General features: G+C 49.9%; 1 protein-coding gene across 1 annotated transcript in view; it reads left to right on the top strand.

Moving 5' to 3' along the window:
• Window positions 1–21577, top strand: part of TTC14 (tetratricopeptide repeat domain 14) — an 84932-nt gene that overhangs the window by 52634 nt on the left and 10721 nt on the right. Inside the window, 2 exon segments of the mRNA XM_075340587.1 lie at window positions 4497–4614; window positions 14572–14681. Coding sequence (XP_075196702.1) covers window positions 4497–4614; window positions 14572–14681 — 228 coding nt within the window.

Here is a 21577-nt window from a genome sequence, read left to right as displayed (position 1 = left end):
CTCGGGTGGCGTGTCAACACAGCCTTACCGTCGCTCTGGCGACTCTCCAGCAGTTCGGGTGGATCATCAACTTCCCGAAATCCAAGTTGACACCGACCCAATCACTGACTTACCTCGGGATGGAGTTTCATACACAGTCAGCGGTAGTCAAGCTACCGCGGGACAAACAGCTTTCTCTGCAGGCAGGGGTGCAATCACTTTTTCGGGGTCAGTCACACCCCTTAAGGCGCCTCATGCACTTCCTGGGGAAGATGGTGGCAGCAATGGAGGCAGTGCCGTTCGCGCAATTCCATCTGCGGCCACTCCAATGGGACATTCTCCGCAAATGGGACAGGAGGTCGGCTTCTTTCGACAGGAACGTCTCTCTTTCCCTTGCAACCAAGACGTCACTTCAGTGGTGGCTCCTTCCCAACTCTCTATCGCAGGGAAAATCCTTCCTACCCCCAACCTGGGCTGTGGTCACCACGGATGCGAGCCTGTCAGGGTGGGGAGCGGTTTTTCTCCACCACAGGGCTCAGGGAACCTGAACTCCGATAGTCTTCCCTTCAGATCAATGTTCTGGAGATAAGGGCAGTGTATCTAGCCCTATTGGCTTTTCATCAGTGGCTGGAGGGCAGGCAGATCCGTATCCAGTCGGACAACGCCACTGCCGTCGTATACATCAACCACCAAGGCGGCACCCGCAGTCGTCAAGCCTTCCAGGAAGTCCGGCGGATTCTGCAGTGGGTGGAAGCCACAGCCTCCACCATCTCCGCAGTTCACATCCCGGGCGTAGAAAACTGGGAAGCAGATTTTCTCAGTCAGGGCATGGATGCGGGGGAATGGTCTCTGCACCCAGAAGTGTTTCGAGAGATCTGTCGCCGCTGGGGAACACCGGACGTCGATCTCATGGCGTCACGGCACAACAACAAAGTCCCGGCATTCATGGCACGGTCTCAGGATCACAGAGCTCTGGCGGCGGACGCGTTAGTTCAGGATTGGTCGCAGTTTCGACTGCCTTATGTGTTTCCTCCTCTGGCGATGCTGCCCAGAGTGTTACGCAAGATCAGGTCCGACTGCCGTCGCGCCATTCTCGTCGCTCCAGACTGGCCGAGGCGGTCGTGGTACCCGGATCTGTGGCATCTCACGGTGGGTCAACCGTGGGCGCCTCCAGACCGCCCAGACTTGCTGTCTCAAGGCCCGTTTTTTCCATCTGAATTCCGTGGCCCTCAACCTGACTGTGTGGCCATTGAGTCCTGGCTCCTAGCGTCTACAGGGTTATCTCAGGATGTCAATGCCACCATGAGACAAGCCAGGAAGCCAACGTCCGCCAAGATCTATTACAGGTCTTGGCAAATCTTCTTATCCTGGTGCTCTGATAACGGTTTTCTTCCATGGCCGTTTGCCTTACCCACTTTTCTTTCATTCCTTCAATCCGGAATGGACAAGGGTTTGTCACTCGGCTCTCTCAAGGGCCAAGTATCGGCGCTCTCCGTATTTTTTCAAAAGCGCCTAGCCAGGTTTCCGCAGGTCCGCACGTTCCTGCAGGGAGTTTGCCACATAGTCCCACCTTACAAGCGTCCGCTGGAACCCTGGGATCTTAACAGGGTACTAACGGCTCTTCAGAAGCCACCTTTCGAGCCGCTGCGGGATGTCTCTTTATCACGTCTTTCGCAGAAGGTGGCATTTCTAGTGGCAGTTACATCACTCCGGAGAGTGTCTGAGCCGGCAGCGCTGTCATGCAAAGCCCCCTTCCTGGTGTTTCATCAGGATAAGGTGGTTCTGCGTCCGGTCCCGGATTTTCTCCCTAAGGTGGTATCTCCTTTTCATCTCAATCAGGATATCTCCTTGCCTTCATTTTGCCCTAATCCAATTCACCAATGTGAAAAGGATTTGCACTCTTTGGATCTGGTGAGAGCACTCCGACTCTACGTGTCTCGCACGGCGCCCCTGCGTCGTACAGATGCGCTCTTTGTCCTTGTCGCTGGCCAGCGTAAGGGTTCGCAGGCTTCCAAGTCAACCTTGGCTCGGTGGATCAAGGAACCGATTCTCGAAGCCTACCGTTCTTCTGGGCTTCCGCTTCCTTCAGGGCTGAAAGCCCATTCTACCAGAGCCGTGGGTGCGTCCTGGGCATTGCGGCACCGGGCTACGGCTCAGCAGGTGTGTCAGGCAGCTACGTGGTCTAGTCTGCACACTTTCACGAAGCACTATCAAGTGCATACCTATGCTTCGTCAGACGCCAGTCTAGGTAGGCGAGTTTTTCAGGCGGCGGTTGCCCACCTGTAAGAGGGGGCCGTTTCGGCTCTTTTTATTGAGGTACTCTTTTACCCACCCAGGGACTGCTTTTGGACGTCCCAATTGTCTGGGTCTCCCAATGGAGCGACAAAGAAGAAGGGAATTTTGTTTACTTACCGTAAATTCCTTTTCTTCTAGCTCCTATTGGGAGACCCAGCACCCACCCCTGTTCCCTTCGGGCTGGTTGTTTTTTTGTGTACACATGTTGTTCATGTTGAATTGTTCTTTTGGTTCATGGTTTTCAGTTCTCCGAACATCCTTCGGATTGAATTTACCCTAGACCAATTTATAAGTTTTCTCCTTCCTGCTTTTGCACCAAAACTGAGGAGCCCGTGATCCACGGGAGGGTGTATAGGCAGAGGGGAGGGGTTACACTTTTTAAAGTGTAATACTTTGTGTGGCCTCCGGAGGCAGAAGCTATACACCCAATTGTCTGGGTCTCCCAATAGGAGCTAGAAGAAAAGGAATTTACGGTAAGTAAACAAAATTCCCTTCTTGTTCGTCATTTCTGAGGGGCCTAAGAAGGGAAAGGCAGCTTCAAAGGCGACGCTGGCTCGCTGGATTCGCTCTGCGATCCAGGAAGTCTACCGCTTGCAACTCAAGCCCGTTCATAGTGGGTTGCGGGCTCATTCCACGCGAGCAGTTGGCGCTTCGTGGGCCATTCGGCATCAGGCTTCAGTGGAACAGGTGTGTAAGGCTGCGACCTGGTCTAGCCTACATACGTTTTCAAAGCATTACAGAGTCTATACCCAGGTTTCAACTGAGGCAAATCTGGGTAGGAAAAATCTGCAAACGGCAGTAGAGCACCTCTCTCAGTAGGCGCTCCAGGCTGTCTCGGACTGGTTCCTAGTCCTTGGGTTGTGTTGTCGTCTTTTATGTTTCCCACCCATGGGCTGCTTTAGGACGTCCCATGGTCCTGTGTCCCCCAATGAGGCGTCAGAGAAAAACGGATTTTTGTGTACTCACCGTAAAATCGTTTTCTTTTAGCCATCATTGGGGGACACCGCACCCACCCTGTTGCCCTGTTGGGCCTTGGTTCTCTCAGTACCTTATTTGGTTATGACTCTTCTTTTCTCATGTTCCTCTGTTGAGGTAAGTTTTTACTGTTTTTTTTTTTTGGTTTTTTTTTCCTCCTACTGCTTGTGTACTAAAACTGAGCTTGCCTGGCCCGGCCAGGGGGTGTATACTGCAGAGGAGGAGCTATGCTTTTGCATCTACTTAGTGTCCTCCTATGGATAGGCAGCATAACACCCATGGTCCTGTGTCCCCCAATGATGGCTAAGAGAAAACTATTTTACGTTGAGTACACAAAAATCCGTTTTTTCCAGTGTAGTATTGATTTGTGAAATAAAAATTAAACAATCACTTAGTTAAAACTTTATCATCCTAATTTTTAATCTGTACATTTATTCTGCAATCCTTCAAACAGTGGTGGCACAAAACCACTGGTAAATATTTACTGATCACTAGTTTTTTAGTAGTTTAGTTACGCAGGCAGTCCTCTTAATTGATTGTAGGACTATCATTCTCTGCAGCGCAGGCCTCTGGATAATGTGATGCCAAGAACAGTGATTTTTAAGCCCGCTAAATTAATTTCACACTATAAAACAAGCATTTTTTTTTTTTCTTGATGATTGGCAGTTAGTTTATGTTGAAAGATTACCGTGAAACAAGCTCTCCTAAGTAGACATGAGCGGACCTGTTTAAGTTCGGGTTCTGCAGGTTCAGCCTGACTTTAGATAAATTTCTGCTTTGGACCTAGACTTAACCTGAACCTCATTGAAAGTTACTGATTGGGCATTTTGGGTCTCCACACACATACAGCCAGCCATTAACAGCACTTCTGGGGTCGGGGGTTTTCATCTTGTAATTATTTTTTATTTTTTTCTGGGAACACGCATCTAATAACATTGATGTTACGTCCAGTGCGGAACCATTTATAACAATGGAAGCGGCTCGCACTTGGCTGAGCTACGCGTGTACCCGAGCACAGCGATGCTCCCTCGAGTGGTATGCATATGTAATATGCATATGTAAAGCACCTGAACTACGAACATGAACTCTAAAGTTTGGCATTCGCACTGAACACAGACTTTACAAAAATATCAGAGTTCGGGTTGCTCACCTCTGCTCCTAAGAAGTAGTATTGTTCATAATAATCTTTCAGTGTACATGCACCTTAAGTCTGGTATGTTAAAGCTAACATGATGACCTAATTACAGGTTGGAGGAAGAGGATAAATTACTGAATGCAGAGAGTTATTATAATAAGGCTTTAACCATAGACAAATCCTTCGTAGAGGCTGAGGAGGCTCTGAACAAAGTGCGCCAATGTATACAGGTGAGACTTTATTTTCTCAATATTCTATGAACCGGGGACAAATGAGCAAGATGCTAGCCTTATAGTAGCTCAAAAATATCAATATAAAGGTTATGTGCCCACGGGGGAAAGTGTCCTGCGGTTATATCCGCAGGACATTTCGCAGGAGCTCCCAGAAACCCGCAGCACAACTTTGTCTGTTTCCATGCTGCAGTTGTATTGTGGAATGTCCTGCGGATATGGTGCGGGCATTCTGCATTGAGAATACAGTACCATGGCTTCGGCACTGCATCCTCAATGCAGAACAAGTGCTGCAGTGATCGGGGAGTTCATACTTGCCTCCATCACACAGCACTTCTCCCCGGTGTCTGTCAGCATCTCTACACTGTGCAGGAGAAGGTGGGCGGGCCTAAACTAGCTCCGGCTGTCACATGACCGGAGCTCGTGCAGGCCCTACCCACCTCCTCCTTCCTGCTCATGGATCCACCACGCTCCAGCCTCCTGTGCACCGAGGGAAAGTGACTGGGTGTCTGCTATCAAGGCAGGTAAGTATGGGACCATCTGCAGGTGAATCCGCAGGAATAATTGACATGCAGTTATGTGCGGCTGCGGGATATCCGCAACATATTCCGCAGTCGCACATTCTGCAACGTGGACACAGACACTCCACATGTCCCATAGGATAACATGGGGAGTGTCTGTACATGCTAAAACCTGCGGATTTATCTGGAAAATCCAGATAAAGCCGCAGGTTTTCCGCGGCAAAATCCGCAGAAGCAAGCTCCCGTGGGCACATGGCCTAAGAACTTCAATACAAGCTGCTATTTCTCAATAATTAATACTTAAGGGGCTCTCCAGATATAAATGAGAACAGCTTAGAATATTATGAAATAATAAAGTAAGTGTTCTTGGTGCTCTGGTTTGGCGCTCTCTGGTCCTACAGCAGTCTCTATACTTGCCTGCAGCTGATCATGTGCCGTCTACGCACAGGACAACTGCAGCCAATCGGTGTGCAAAGCTACAAGCAATGGCTGCAACTGTCATGCTGGTAAACCAAATTATCAGCTATAGGAATGTTCAGACACTCGGGTCTTTTTTAAGAGGACTCAAAAACATTAAAAAAGGACCTTTCCTTACCTGATACACAGTGGAATATTGGAAGCAGAGCTGAATAAAAGCCTTTTTTTAATTCTTAGTGGATGTTGTCCGTTTTAATTGGGGGTGTGTACTTATCCATGCATGATGCTGACCAATCATATGCAGGCAGCAACACTCAAAGGAAAGAAGAACATGCATTCACCATTGCTTAGAGCAGATTTGTCACCATGTGACCAGATACAGCCCTGGTCTCCTGGTCAAACCTCCTACATGAAGTTGGTGTGGGGGGAGGGGCACAAACCCTTCTATAATCTCTCCTCTCAAAATATGGTCACCTCTGCTGTGCTGGCCCTCCCCTGTTGTGCTGAACTTGTAAGCGCTCTGCAGTGAGATGAGCAGGATGTCATTGCATCTCACATTGTAGTCCAGAATAGGCAGAGTACTCTTGTGATATGTAATGACAGCCCTGATTTCACTACAGAGTGAGTAGAAGTTGCCTCAGCACAGCAGCCATACATGTGATACTCGCACACTTTGTAATCAGGAGAGCTGATAGAAGGGTTTGTAATGTAACAGTGCTAAATTTATCTATGCTCCCCTTGCCCCCACAGAAACCTTTATCTGAAGGGAGTTGTTAATCTAATCATGCAGGAGGTTAAGGCCACGTCTCACTAAGCAACATCGCTAGCAACATTGCTGCTGAGGCACGACTTTTGTGACGTAGCAGCGATGTTGCTAGCAATGTTGCTGTGTGTGACATCCAGCAATAACCTGGCCCCTGCTGTGAGGTCGTTGGTTGTTGCTGAATGTCCTGGACCATTTTTTAGTTGTTGCTCTCCCTCTGTGAAGCACACATCGCTGTGTGTGACAGCGAGAGAGCAACAACTGAATGTGCAGTGAGCAGGGAGCCGGCTTCTGCGGACGCTGGTAACCAATGTAAATATCGGGTAACCAAGGAGCCCTTTCCTTGGTTACCCGATATTTACCTTTGTTACCAGCGTCCGCCGCTCACACGCGGCGAGTGCCGGCTCCCTGCTCCCTGCACACATAGCCAGCGGCTCCCTGCACACATAGCCAGACTACACATCGGGTAGTTAACCCGATGTGTACTCTGGCTAGGAGTGCAGGGAGCCAGCGCTAAGCGGTGTGCGCTGGTAACCAAGGTAAATATCGGGTTGGTTACCCGATATTTACTTTAGTTACCAAGCGCAGCATCGCTTCCACGCGTCGCTGGGGGCTGGTCACTGGTTGCTGGTGAGATCTGCCTGTGTGACAGCTCACCAGCAACCCGTGTAGCGACGCTCCAGCGATCCCTGCCAGGTCAGGTTGCTGGTGGGATCACTGGAGCGTCGCTTAGTGTGACGGTACCTTTAGACCCAGGAGATCAGGGCTGTCTGTTAAGCATCTTCCGAGAAATCTGCTCTAAGCTATGGTGATCTTCTTTCCTTAAATGCTGCTGCCTGCTTTTGATTGGCCAGAATCATACAGGAAGAAGTTCCCGAGCCCAGTGAAAACTCTCAACACCCACTTCGACTTAACGTCTTTGGAACTCGTTAGGTGCTAAATTCTTTGATTACTGATGTCTCCATAACAAAGAGGCAAAAAATGTTTATTCTGCTTTGCAACCACTATTACACCCTAAAGGCCGCTTTACATGCAATGACATCGCTAACGAGATGTCGTTGGGGTCACGGAATTCGTGACTCACATCCGGCCTCGTTAGCGATGTCGTTGCGTGTGACACGCACGAACAACCGTTAACTATCAAAATTACTTACCTAATCGTTGACGCGTCGTTCTATTCCCAATTATCGTTGCTGTTGCAAGACACAGGTTGTTCGTCGTTCATGTGGCAGCACACATCGCTATGTGTAACACCGCAGGAACGAGGAACATCCCTGTCCCTGCGGCCACCCGCAATGAGGAAGGAAGGAGGTGGGCGGGATGTTCCGCCCGCTCATCTCTGCCCCTCCACTTCTATTGGGCGGCCGCTTAGTGACATCGCTGTGACGCCGCACGAACCCCCCCTTAGAAAAGAGGCGGTTTGCCGGCCACAGCAACATGGCTAGGCAGGTAAGTACGTCTGACCGTTCTTAGCGATGTGTGCCACAAGCTGTGATTTGCCCGTGACTCACAACAGACAGGGCCGGGTGCTTTCACCTGTAAAGCCCGCTTAAGCCAAGTTCAATAGGAAAAATTTTGCAAATACTCATTTTCTGGGGTTAACAATTTTTTTATTTCTTTTTCGTTCCTATGGGAGACCCAGACATTGGGGTGTATAGCTTCTGCCTCCGGAGGACACACAAAGTACTACACTAAAAAGTGTAGCTCCTCCCTCTGAGCCTATACACCCCCTGGAGAACCAGATCTAGCCAGTTCATTGCTTTGTGTTCAGGAGGCATACATCCACACATGCATTCTCATCTGATTTTTCATTTTTGGAAAGAGTTTGAAGAAAAGCGGGTCCAAGTCTGGACCCCCGGCATGTCCCTTCTCACCCCACTGTGTCGGCGGTGCTGTTAAGGTTGATTCCAAGGCTGGAGCCTTACATGCCGCGCTCCTTCACCATCCCTCGGGCTCTGGCTTGAAGTGGGAGCCAGCACGGTTCTCCATGCTTTGCAGGAGACCGGTCTCCATCCGCAGCCCTTCAGGATCCTGCTGGACGGAGCACTCATCCCCAGGGACTTGGAACCCTGCGTCTCAGCAAGCTAAGTACCTGAGACGTTTATATTCTGGGGGTCCCTGTACTTTATTATGGTGGGAGAGTGTGCTTAGTGAGTTTTCTGACATTTCCGGCCGGTTCTCTGGCTGTCGCCTGAGAACCGCGCCGATGGTGCCTGCGCGCCGGCCGCACCGCTCAAATTTAGGCCCCGGCTTCGCCGGAGGCCTACTTTCGGTTTCACTGCCCTCGCATGTCATTCATGCAGAGGGACAGTGCGGCTCCGCCCAGCGGCCGTTCTGCACAGGGGAGAGACGCTCCTCACGGAGTACATGTCTCCTCCCCTGTAAGTCTCTTTGGCCCTCCAGATCCCGCTCTCAGGGTTGGCCCCGCCCCCTCTCCTCGCTTCGGCGCCATTTTATCAGCATTTTCTCTGCAATCAGCACTGGCTGCAGCATCCCTGCTGAGGTGCTTGGGGGTCCGGGCTTCGGGATCTGGAGGGCAAACAACACCGCTCCAGCGGTCTGGTAAGCCACAACCTCTGGTTGTGGGCCTCTGTATATACTCTCTGGGGGTCACTCTGGCAAAGCCCCCACTTCAGCAGCATGTCTCACACGAGGAGCAAGGCTCCAAAGCTATATTCAGTATGCACTGCATGTAAGCTCGTGCTGCCTGATCCGAGCACATATCCACATTGTGATGCCTGCTCTAACCTGACACAGCCTCAGCCTGGAATCGCACCCACAGTGGTCTCTCCGGCTGCTCCGGCTCCTGTGGCTGAATTCCCGGCTTGGGTAGAATCCTTATCTAGGTCTATCTTCCAGTCTTTTGCTGACTCCATGGGACAGCTGTCCCGGACTTTGCTGAACATGCATCAGCCCCCTTCACAGGGTGCCTCTGCTGCTAGGGCTCTCTCAGCGGAGCTCACAGAGGATTCTTCATCTGGTCCCAGGCCCCGTCCTCCTAAGAGGAGACGTAGGGCTCCCTCCCCTTCCTCGTCCCGCGGCTCTGTTTCAGAGGCTGACTCGCGGGACGAGGAGGATGCCTTTATAGGGGGCTCGGAGGCTACCTCCATGTCCCCCATTGATCTGTCCGAAAGTGACTCAGATGTTAGTGATTTGATTGCGTCCATTAATTCTGTACTGGACCTCAATCCGCCAGTATCAGAGGAGCAACCCTCTCTGGCAGAAAAGCACCAGTTTACCTTGCCTAAGAGGACAAAGAGTGTGTTCTTTAACCACTCCAGTTTTCAGGCCGCTGTGACCAAGCCTAGGGCCTGTCCTGACAAACGCTTCCCAAAGCGTGGTTCTGATGACCATTTTCCCTTTCCACCTGAGGTGGTCAAGGAGTGGGCTCATTCACCAAAGGTAGACCCCTAGGTGTCTAGACTCTCAGCCCGGACCGTGGTATCAGTGGCTGATGGCACCTCTCTTAAGGATTCCACTGACCGTCAGGTTGACCTTCTGGCCAAATCTGTATGAGGCGGCAGGGGCCTCGTTCTCCCCATCTTTTGCAGCAGTGTGGGCTCTCAAAGCCATCTCTGCTTCTCTAGAGGAGATGCATTCCCTCGCCAGGGAATCTATGCCCGAAATGGTTGCCTTAACTTCCCAAGCTTCCGCTTTTTCATCCTATGCCATGTCTGCCATGCTGGAGGCTTCTCACCGCACTGCGGTGGCTTCGGCTAATTCCCTCGCTATCCGCAGGATCTTGTGGCTTCGAGAGTGGAAGGCAGATGCTTCTTCAAAGAAGTACCTTGCTGGGCTCCCTTTTGCTGGGTCCAGGCTATTCAGTGAACAACTGGATGAAATTATTAAGGAAGCTACTGGCGGGAAGAGTACTTCCATGCCACAAACCAAAACCAGGAAACCTGTCCAGGGTAGGAACCAGTCGAGGTTTCGTTCCTTTCGTTCCTCCAACTGGTCGTCCTCTAAGCCCTCGTCCACTAACTCAGCCAAGGACCAAAAATCAAACTGGCGCACAAAAGCGCGTCCACAGAAGACCGCAGGAGCTGCTGCCACTAAGGCAGCCTCCCCTTGACTATCTGTCCGCGCCAGCAACGTCCTTAGTCGGTGGCAGGCTCTCCCACTTTGGCGACGCGTGGTTTCAACACGTCTCCGATCAGTGGGTGCGGGATATCATCTCCCACGGCTACAGGATAGAATTCTCTTCCAGCCCGCCAAACAGATTTTTTTCTGTCAACTCCCCCCTGTTCCAAGGCCGCCGCCTTCTCTCAGGCCGTGGCATCCTTACAGGCCAACGGAGTAATTGTACCGGTTCCCGCCCGGGAACGGTTCAGAGGTTTCTACTCAAATCTCTTCCTATTCCCCAAAAAGGACGGTTCCTTCCGGCCCATCCTGGATCTCAAGCTTCTCAACAAGCATGTTCAGGTGCGGCATTTTCGCATGGAATCTCTGCGGTCAGTCATTGCCTCAATGACCCAAGGGGATTTCCTGGCATCCATCGACATCAGAGATGCCTATCTGCATGTGCCAATTGCAGTTTCTCACCAGCGTTGGCTACGTTTTGCAATCGGAGAGGAACATTTCCAATTCGTGGCTCTCCCCTTCGGGTTAGCCAAGGCCCCTCGGGTATTCACCAAGGTCATGGCAGCAGTGATTGCGGTTCTGCACCTCCAGGGGTTGGCAGTGATTCCTTACCTGGACGACCTTCTAGTCAAGGCTTCATCCAGCGCAGACTGTCAGCGGAGTGTCTCGCTCACTCTCGCCTCTCTAGCCCAATTCGGGTGGCTGGTCAATCTGCCCAAATCCACTCTCACTCCGACCCAGAGGCTCACGTACCTAGGGATGCAGTTCGAGACTCTGCCGGCACTTGTGAAGTTGCCCTTAATCAAACAGCAGTCCCTCCAACTGGCGGTGCGCTCTCTGCTGAGGCCCCGCCGTTATTCCATCAGGCACCTGATGCAGGTGCTGGGTCAGATGGTGGCGTCAATGGAGGCTGTTCCTTTTGCCCAGTTCCATCTGCGTCCTCTGCAGCTGGACATTCTCCGCTGTTGGGACAAGCGGCCTTCCTCCTTGCACAGGTTAGTGGCTCTGTCGCCACAGACCAGGAGCTCTCTTCAGTGGTGGCTTCGGCCCCTCTCTCTGTCTCAGGGACGCTCCTTCCTGGCTCCGTCCTGGGTGGTCCTCACCACGGATGCCAGTCTATCCGGCTGGGGAGCGGTATGTCTCCACCACCGAGCACAGGGCACTTGGACTCCGTCCGAGTCAGCCCTCTCGATCAATGTGCTGGAAACCAGAGCCGTGCTCCTGGCTCTCCTAGCTTTTCACCACCTATTAGCGGGCAAGCACATCCGAGTCCAGTCAGACAATGCGACAGCGGTTGCCTACATCAATCACCAAGGCGGGACACGCAGCCGCCTGGCAATGTTGGAGGTTCAACGCATCCTTCAATGGACGGAGGACTCCAAGTCCACCATATCCGCAGTCCACATCCCAGGCGTGGAAAACTGGGAGGCAGATTATCTCAGCCGTCAAACCGTGGACAGTGGCGAGTGGTCCCTGCATCCGGCAGTGTTTGTCAATCTGCCGCAAGTGGGGCACTCCGGACGTGAACCTAATGGCATCCCGTCACAACAACAAGGTTCCGATTTACGTGGCTCGCTCCCACGATCCTCAGGCCTTCGCAGCGGACGCTCTGGTTCAAGACTGGTCCCAGTTTCGTCTGTCCTACGTGTTTCCCCCTCTAGCTCTCTTGCCCAGAGTCCTGCGCAAGATCAGAATGGAGGGCCGTCGGGTCATCCTCATTGCTCCGGACTGGCCCAGGCGAGCTTGGTACCCAGACCTGCTCCATCTGTCCGTAGTGGTGCCGTGGCATCTTCCGGACCGTCCAGACCTTCTCTCACAAGGTCCGTTTTTCTGCCAGAATTCTGCGGCTCTCAGATTGACGGCTTGGCTCTTGAGTCCTGGATCTTGACGGCTTCTGGTATTCCTCCTGAAGTCATTTCCACTATGACTCGGGCCCGGAAGTCTTCCTCGGCCAAAATCTATCACAGGACTTGGAAAATTTTTCTGTTCTGATGTCGCTCTTCCGGCCATGCTCCTTGGCCTTTTTCCTTGCCGACCCTTCTGTCCTTTTTACAGTCCGGTCTGCAGCTAGGACTGTCCCTCAATTCTCTCAAGGGACAAGTCTCGGCTCTGTCAGTGCTGTTCCAGCGGCGTATCGCCCGGCTGGCTCAGGTCCGCACCTTCATGCAGGGCGCGTCTCACATCATTCCGCCTTACCGACGCCCCTTGGATCCCTGGGACCTCAATTTGGTCCTCACGGCCTTGCAGAAACCCCCCTTTGAGCCTCTTAGGGAGGTTTCTTTGTTTCGTCTTTCACAGAAAGTGGTCTTTCTAGTGGCCATAACTTCCCTCAGGAGAGTCTCTGATTTGGCTGCGCTCTCTTCGGAGTCACCTTTTTTGGTTTTTCATCAAGACAAGGTGGTTCTCCGTCCGACTCCGGACTTTCTCCCTAAGGTGGTTTCTCCTTTCCACCTTAACCAGGACATTACCCTGCCTTCCTTTTGTCCGGCTCCTGTTCATCGCTTTGAAAAAGCGTTGCATACTCTGGATCTGGTGCGGGCGCTCCGGATCTATGTGTCGCACCGCTGCTCTTAGGCGGTGCACCTCTCTTTTTGTGCTAACCACAGGTCGGCGTAAGGGCTTCTCTGCTTCTAAGCCGACCTTAGCCCGTTGGATTAGGTTGACCATTTCGGATGCCTACCAGTGTTCTCAGGTGCCTCCCCCGTCGGGGATCAAGGCACACTTGACCAGAGCTGTCGGTGCCTCTTGGGCTTTCAGGCACCAGGCTACGGCTCAGCAAGTCTGTCAGGCTGCCACTTGGACTAGCCTGCATACCTTTTCAAAGCACTACCAAGTGCATGCTCATGCTTCGACAGATGCGAGCTTGGGCAGACGCATCCTTCAGGCGGCTGTCGCCCATTTGTGAAGTTAGGCTCTGCCTACTTCTCAGTTTTTCTGTTGATTCCCACCCATGGACTGCTTTGAGACGTCCCAATGTCTGGGTCTCCCATAGGAACGATAAAGAAAAAGAGAATTTTGTTTACTTACCGTAAATTCTTTTTCTTATAGTTCCGTATTGGGAGACCCAGCACCCTCCCTGTTGCCTGTTGGCAGTTTCTTGTTCCGCGTGTTTTCACCGGCTGTTGTCGTGAACAGAGTCTCCGGTTGTTCCGGTTCTTGCTCTGTTTTTACTTGTGGGTGGCTATTCTCCTTCAGCTTTTGCACTAAACTGGCTAGATCTGGTTCTCCAGGGGGTGTATAGGCTCAGAGGGAGGAGCTACACTTTTTAGTGTAGTACTTTGTGTGTCCTCCGGAGGCAGAAGCTATACACCCCAATGTCTGGGTCTCCCAATATGGAACTATAAGAAAAAGAATTTACGGTAAGTAAACAAAATTCTCTTTTTTTTTCATTTTATTTATTTTTTTTTTTTAAATGGGCTCCGCATTCTTTGAGCGCCATAGTTGGAATTCTGTGTATAGTAAACTATTGACTGCTGTTGATATACTATGGGTATGTTGCTTATATTTGCGTTCTTTGCAGCTACTGTTTTGGGGGAGGGGAGCTTGTGACTCTGTCAACATTTGTTGGAGGACTAATCTGTTTAGGATATGGGGTAATGTAGGTAACTGGGTTTCACACATCAGATCTGTGGCTTTGTAAATGAGATCACCATTAGCTGCTAGATCACTTGATTTCAGCTGTTGTGTCCTGTAATACTGATGATGTGTCTCTTTGTGTCTCCTCCTGCCTTGAACTCTTGGTGCTGTGGCTGTGGATATCCATTACTTATCTTACTGCTTTGAAAATGGATTGATTCCTAAACTACCACTATAATGGACTCGGGACAATGTCAACTGGTTTGTATGAACATTTTATCAAAACCTCTATTGATTACCATTTTGGTCTGTGTGCCTTATTGTACTTATGGGCATATTAATAAACCCTTGACCTGAATTCCATACTTGGTGAATTAATGTCATGTCTATCATGATTATTGGCAAATTATATGTAATGGGTTTAATGTGGACATTGCTATTTCACCTTTTATGCCCCATTTATCCTTTTGTATATATCTTGGATCTTTTAAAACTATACACATGGCTGATTGTTATCTATAATGTGGGTGATGGGTCTGTTGAATATTACTTCTAAAATGATGTGTTATAACAATATCTTTTTGATAACTTGATAAAAAGAAATCTTTCGAAAAAAGAGAGAAATGTGAAGAAAAGGAAGAACAAACTAAAGAAAAGAAGATAGAAACCAGTGCAGAGAAATTGCGTAAACTCCTAAAAGAAGATAAAAGGTATAGATATTCCTATTCCATAATCTCGTAACGATCCCGATAAACCGATTTTTAATGCCTGCATTTAATGCAGTTGAGGATTAAAGTTGTTTTATTCTCTGTAGGTTTATACCCTTCCTGAGCCCAAATAATACCTGGCAAATGCCTCTGTGTTGCACATCCAGCATCTACCTTTAATTCCAGTGATTGCAATTGGAGTTTAACCCTATACAAACATCCGACATACATGTATGGCGTAATTCGGTAGCAAGTGTATGGAGGGAGCTTACTCGGTGAGCTTGCCCCATATCTGGCAGGTAATGTCTGTTTGTTAAAGCCATAACATGCCACCAATAATGTTAACAGGCTCAATGTCTGACAAACTGCATTAACAGCACGCCAGCATGGAGTAGCATCATTCTATTTGCCACGAGGTGCATGATGTGATTATGGGCCCTCGATGGCCTGCTAAGGCAGCCAAGGATCTGTTGAAGACCTCCATACTTAGTCATTATGGAGCTCACTTGACACTGTGCCTGTGGTCAGGCTTCAATGAATACAGTTTTGTTGTTTTTTTTGTTTGTTTTGTTTTTTCACTAGATGCAGCAACACAAAAGTGAGTACACCCCTCACATTTTCTTTTCATGGGATAACATTGACAATATGACACTTTGATACAATGTAAAGTAGTCAGTATACAACTTCTATAACACAATAAATTTGGTGTGTCCTCTAAATAACTAAACACACAGCTACTCGTATCTAAACCGTATCTAAACCAAGTGAGTACACCCCTAAGTGGAAATGGCCTAATTGTGCCCAACTAGCCAGTTTCCCTGTCATGTGATGCATTAGTCTTACAAGGTCTCAAGTGTGAATGGGGAGCAGGTGTGTTAAATTGTGTTTTCTTCATCGTTCCTATGGGAGACCCAGACCATGGGTGTATAGCTTCTGCCTCCGGAGGACACACAAAGTACTACACTAAAAAGTGTAGCTCCTCCCTCTGAGTATATACACCCCCTGGATAACCAAATATAGCCAGTTCAATGCTTTGTGTTCAGGAGGCATACATCCACACATGCATTCTCATCAGTTTTTTCATTTTTGGAAAGAGTTGGAAGAAAAGCGGGTCCCAGCCTGGATCCCCGGCATGTCCCTTCTCACCCCACTGTGTCGGCGGTGTTGTTAAGGTTGATTTCAGGGCTGGAGCCTTACATGCCGTGCTCCTTCACCATCCCTCGGGCTCTGGCTTGAAGTGGGAGCCAGCACGGTTCTCACTGCCTTGCAGGAGACCGGTCTCCATCCGCAGCCCTTTCAGGATCTTGCCGGACGGAGCACTCATCCCTCAGGGACCTGGCCCTGCGTCTCACAAGCTAAGTATCTGAGACGTTATTGTCGGAGGGTCCCTTGTACTTTATGGTTGGGGAGAGTGTGCTGTTTAACTTTTGTAACATTTCCGGCCGGTTCTCTGGTTTTCACCTGAGAACCGCGCCAAGGGTGCCTGCGGGCCAGCCGCATTGTTAAATTTAGGCCCCGGCTTCGCCTGAGGCCTAGTTTCGTTTTCTCTGCCCCTGCATGTCAGTCATGCAGAGGGACAGAGCGGCTCCGCCCACCGGCCGTTCGGCACAGGGGAGGGACACTCCTCTCTGAGGAAATGTTTCCCTCCCCTGTATATCTCCTTGGCCCTCCGGATCCCGCTCTTAGAGTAGGTCCCGCCCCCTCTCCTCGCTCCGGCGCCATTTTATCAGCGTTCTCACACCGATCAGCGCTGACTGCAGCATCTCTCTGGGGGTCCGGGCTGTGGGATCTGGAGGGCACACAAACTGTCTGGTAAGCCACAACCTCCGGTTGTGGACCTGCTTATACATTCTCTGGGGGTCATTCTGGCTCAGAGCCCCCACTTCAGCAGCATGTCTCACACTAGGAGCAAGGCTGCAAGGCTGTACTCAATATGCACTGCATGTAAGCTCGTACTGCCTGAACCGAGCACATATCCACATTGTGATGCCTGCTCTAACATGGTGGTGCCTCAGCCTGGAGTCTCCCCAGTGGTCCCTCCGGCTGCTCCGGCCCCGGTGGCTGAACCCCCGGCTTGGGTAGAATCCTTCTCTAAGTCTATCTCCCAGTCCTTTGCCGACTCCATGGGAGTTGTCCCGGACTCTGCTGAGCATGCATCAGCCCCCTTCTCAGGGCGCCTCTGCTGCTACGGCTCGCTCTGCAGAGCTCACAGAGGACTCTTCATCTGGTCTCAGACCCCGTCCTCCTAAAAGGAGACGCAGGGTCCCCTCTCCTTCCTCGTCCCGCGGCTCTGATTCACGAGAGCTGACCACAGGTCGGCGCAAGGGCCTCTCGGCTTCTAAACCGACCCTAGCTCGTTGGATTAGGTCGGCCATTTCTGATGCCTACCAGTGTACTCAAGTGCCTCCCCCGCCGGGGATCAAGGCACACTCGACCAGAGCTGTCGGTGCCTCTTGGGCTTTCAGGCATCAGGCTACGGCTCAGCAGGTCTGTCAGGCTGCCACTTGGTCTAGTCTGCACACCTTTTCGAAGCACTACCAAGTGCATGCTCATGCTTCGGCAGATGCGAGCTTGGGCAGACGCATCCTTCAGGCGGCTGTCGTCCATTTGTGAAGTTAGTTTTCGCCTACTTCTCAGTTTTCTGTTTATTTCCCACCCATGGACTGCTTTGAGACATCCCATGGTCTGGGTCTCCCATAGGAACGATGAAGAAAAAGAGAATTTTGTTTACTTACCGTAAATTCTTTTTCTTATAGTTCCGTAATGGGAGACCCAGCACCCTCCCTGTTGCCTGTTGGCAGTTTCTTGTTCCGTGTGTTATCACCGACTGTTGTTGTAGACAGAGGCTCCGGTTGTTCCGGTTTTTGCTCTATCTCTACTTGTGGGTGGCTATTCTCCTTCAGCTTTTGCACTAAACTGGCTATATTTGGTTATCTAGGGGGTGTATATGCTCAGAGGGAGGAGCTACACTTTTTAGTGTAGTACTTTGTGTGTCCTCCGGAGGCAGAAGTTATACACCCATGGTCTGGGTCTCCCATTACGGAACTATAAGAAATAGAATTTACGGTAAGTAAACAAAATTCTCTTTATTGCTCACAAACGCTCTCATACTGGTCACTTGAGGTTTAGCATGGAACCTCATGGCAAAGAATTGAGGATCTGAAGAAAAAAGAAAAAAAATAAATTGTTGCTCTACATAAAGATTGCTAACACACTGAAACTGGGATGCAGCACAATGGTCAAGACCAAACACTGGTTTAACAAGACAGGTTCCACTCAGAACAGGCCTCGCCATGGTTGACCAAAGAAGTTGAGTTCACATGCTCAGCGTCATAGCCAGAGGTTGTCTTTTCAAAATAGATCTTAAAAGCAGAACATGTGAGGGCGCATGCGCCGTCCTCTCAGTCGGAAGAATAGAATAGCAGGAGGTAACATGATATTCACAAAGATTGCGCCGGAGATGAGTGCTATTCGCAGGCGCCAACTCCGATACCATCTTGGTGAATAGTAAAATTAGCATAGACAACAGAGAGAGGGAGGAACAGGCGGCAGGGGGGGCAGGAATCCAGATGAATACCCACCCGGTTATTATCTGCTCCGGTGCAATTGTTAGTCAAGAAGCTGCTGAATTTATAAATTTGACTTTCTTGGATTTATAAACTTGACTTACTTGAATTTGAAAACCAAAACATCCAAGCTGACTACTACAGGTATGTATAGACTCAGCCTCATAGTGCCAGTATAGCACTGGCTTTAGGTTACCGTATATGCCGGCGTATAAGACGACTGGGCGTATAAGACGACCCCCAACTTCTGCCCTAAAAATATAGAATTTGGGATATACTCACTGTATAAGACTACCCCGCTCCCAAATGAAAAAAAGTCTGCTTTGATTGCAACATGTTAATTTTAATTCCGCGAGAGCCGTACAATATGTTTTTAAAGGGCCATTGACAGATCAATCGCTCCAATGTTCACTTAGTACAGCAAGGAATGCTCCTCCCTGCTGTATAAAGCCACAACTGGACTGAAACAATGGTACTACACTCTGCTACAAACAGACACACACAACTCTGCTACAAACAGACAAACACACACAACTCTGCTACATACAGACAAACACACACAACTCTGCTACATACAGACAAACACACACACACAACTCTGCTACATACAGACAAACACACACACACAACTCTGCTACATACAGACAAACACATACAACTCTGCTACATACAGACAAACACATACAACTCTGCTACATACAGACAAATACACACAACTCTGCTGCTCTGTGGGGCCTGCACCCGCGGCTCGGCGGGTACAGCACCCGCGGCATCGGCGGGGGGGGGATTGGCAGGGCATACATCTGGGGGGTTAGAAGCAGCTCACCGGGGCCCATAATGGGGAGGCGGGGAGGGCATTTACCCGATTAGGTCACGGTGGAGAGGGGGCCCACACAGCGCCGGACAGAAGCTCGCCTCCTTCATCTATGGGACTGAGAAGGTGGTAGCTCCGCCCACAGATGAAATTCAAAACAGGATGTCTGCGCGCCTTAAAGTGACGGCGCCGCAGATTGCTGCCGAGGACTGCGGTCCCCGGAACTCGGCCGGGGGCAGCAGAACTATAAAGGCGAGTGGGCCCCGGCCAAGGGACAGGAGAACTGACGAGGCCGAGTGGGCCCCCCGGCTCTCCAGGGCCCCGGCATTTGCCCATAGACAGGTAGGAGCCCTGTCTGCGAGCCAGATACGGCCATCAAAAGAGCCATATCTGGCTCGCGAGCCATAGGTTCCCGACCCCTGCTGTATGATATATACCGTATTTTTCGCTTTATAAGACGCACCTGATTATAAGACGCACCCCCAAATTTGGTGAAGGAAAAGAGAATTCTTTTTTTTTTAATGTTAAATGGGGTCCATCTTATAATGCCAGTGTCCCTCTAACAAATCATATAGGGTATATGTCCCTCATAGCCCCCCATCCTATAATTAGCCCCCTTAATCTGGATATGGCCCCCTTATATTGAATATAGCCCCCTTGTGATGGCACACGTTCCCCTGTGCTGCCTATGGTCCCCTATGGATTGCACACGTTCCCGTGTTAGATAACGCCCCCATGCTGCTGCCCATGGCCCCTATATAGATCGCACAAGTCCCCCTGTGTTAGATATCTCCCCCATAGTGCTGCCCATGGCCCCTATATAGATCGCACAAGTCCCCCTGTGTTAGATATCTCCCCCATAGTGCTGCCCATGGTCCCTATAGATCGCACAAGTCCCCCTGTGTTAGATATCTCCCCCATAGTGCTGCCCATGGCCCCTATATAGATCGCACAAGTCCCCCTGTGTCAGATATCGCCCCCATAGTGCTGCCCATGGCCCCTATAGATCGCACAAGTCCCCCTGTGTCAGATATGGCCCCCATAGTGCTGCCCATGGCCCCTATAGATCGCACAAGTCCCCCTGTGTCAGATATGGCCCCTAGGCTGCTGCCCAAAGTAAAATAAAACCCTCTTTCCTTATCTCCTCCAGCGCTGAGCTCCCTCCTGTCTGGCTCCGTGCTTCTGTTCTTCCACTTCCTGGTTCTCAGTGCGGTCATGTGATCGGCACAGCAGGCTGAGCACTCTGCCTGCCTGATCACAGTGGAAGCAGGGACACGGGGAGAAACGCTGCAGGGGTAAGTAAAGCTTTTTTATTTTAGAATGAGCAGCAGCCTGGGGGCCAAATCTAACACAGGGGTGGGCATGTGCGATCACACTGGGACGCAGGCTCATATAATATGCACCGCTGCCCCAGCCCCTCACTGCATGCGATTTCAGCACCATTGGAGATGGACAGCGGCTGTGCATATTATATGAGCGGGTGCAGGAGATCAAAGGCTGCAGCCCGCAGCGTTCCCCTGTGCTCCAGAGCTGCTGCCCCCACCTCCCCTGGACGCTGCAGTGTACATATATATATACAAACCCCCCCCCCCCGTATATCCGGCGTATAAGACGACCCCCCACTGTAGCCATTATTTTAAGGGGGTAAATAGTCGTCTTATACGCCAGTATATACGGTATATATGAAAATCTTGGTGATTGGTTCCCTTTAAGACAGTGTTAGAAATAAATGGCACACAAAATATTGACTCTTTGGGCACAATTAGGTCATTTTCACTTAGGGGTGTGCTCACTTGTTGCCAGCAGTTTGACATTAATGGATGTGTGTTATTTATAGAACACTCCAAATTTATACTGTTATACAAGCTGTACACGGACTACTTTACATTATATCAAAGGGTCATCTCTTCAGTATTGGTCCATGGAAAGAAGTAATTAAATATTTACAAAAATGTGAGGGATGTAATCAGTTTTGTGATATATATTGTACAAGTGATCAGACAATTGTAAATACAAGTTCCCTAAGGAGACTAATAAGGTAATAAAAAAAAATCAAACCTCCACCTTTTTTCTTCTATTAAAAATAAGATAATAAAAATACACATATATGGTATCCCTGATCTCAAAGTTTGATCTATCAAAATACAATTACCCGATTCATAAACACTGTACACAGAAAACATTTAAAAATATATTTATTTTCTTTGTTTTTTGTCTCTGCAACACCACAAAAATATTCTGACAAGTGATCAAAATGTCATCTCTATCCCACAATGGTGTCAATAAAAACATCTCGACCCACAAAAAACAAGGCTTCATACAGTTTAACGGGAAAATGAAAACGTTAAGGGACATTTTTCAGCCTTCATACTTTCCCAAAAAATGCTATAAAAAGTGATCAAAATGTCTCATATTCCCCCCCCCTCAAATTACCGTATTCTTTGGTTTATAAGATGCACCCCAAGTTCAGAGGGAAAAAAGGGGTCAATCCTACAATCTGGTGGTCTCTTACAGGGAGG

The sequence above is a fragment of the Anomaloglossus baeobatrachus genome, chromosome 3, assembly GCF_048569485.1.
Source record: "Anomaloglossus baeobatrachus isolate aAnoBae1 chromosome 3, aAnoBae1.hap1, whole genome shotgun sequence".
NCBI lineage: Eukaryota > Metazoa > Chordata > Amphibia > Anura > Aromobatidae > Anomaloglossus > Anomaloglossus baeobatrachus.
Note: the sequence above shows the minus strand (reverse complement) of the source record. Positions and strands in the feature narration are given on the sequence as shown.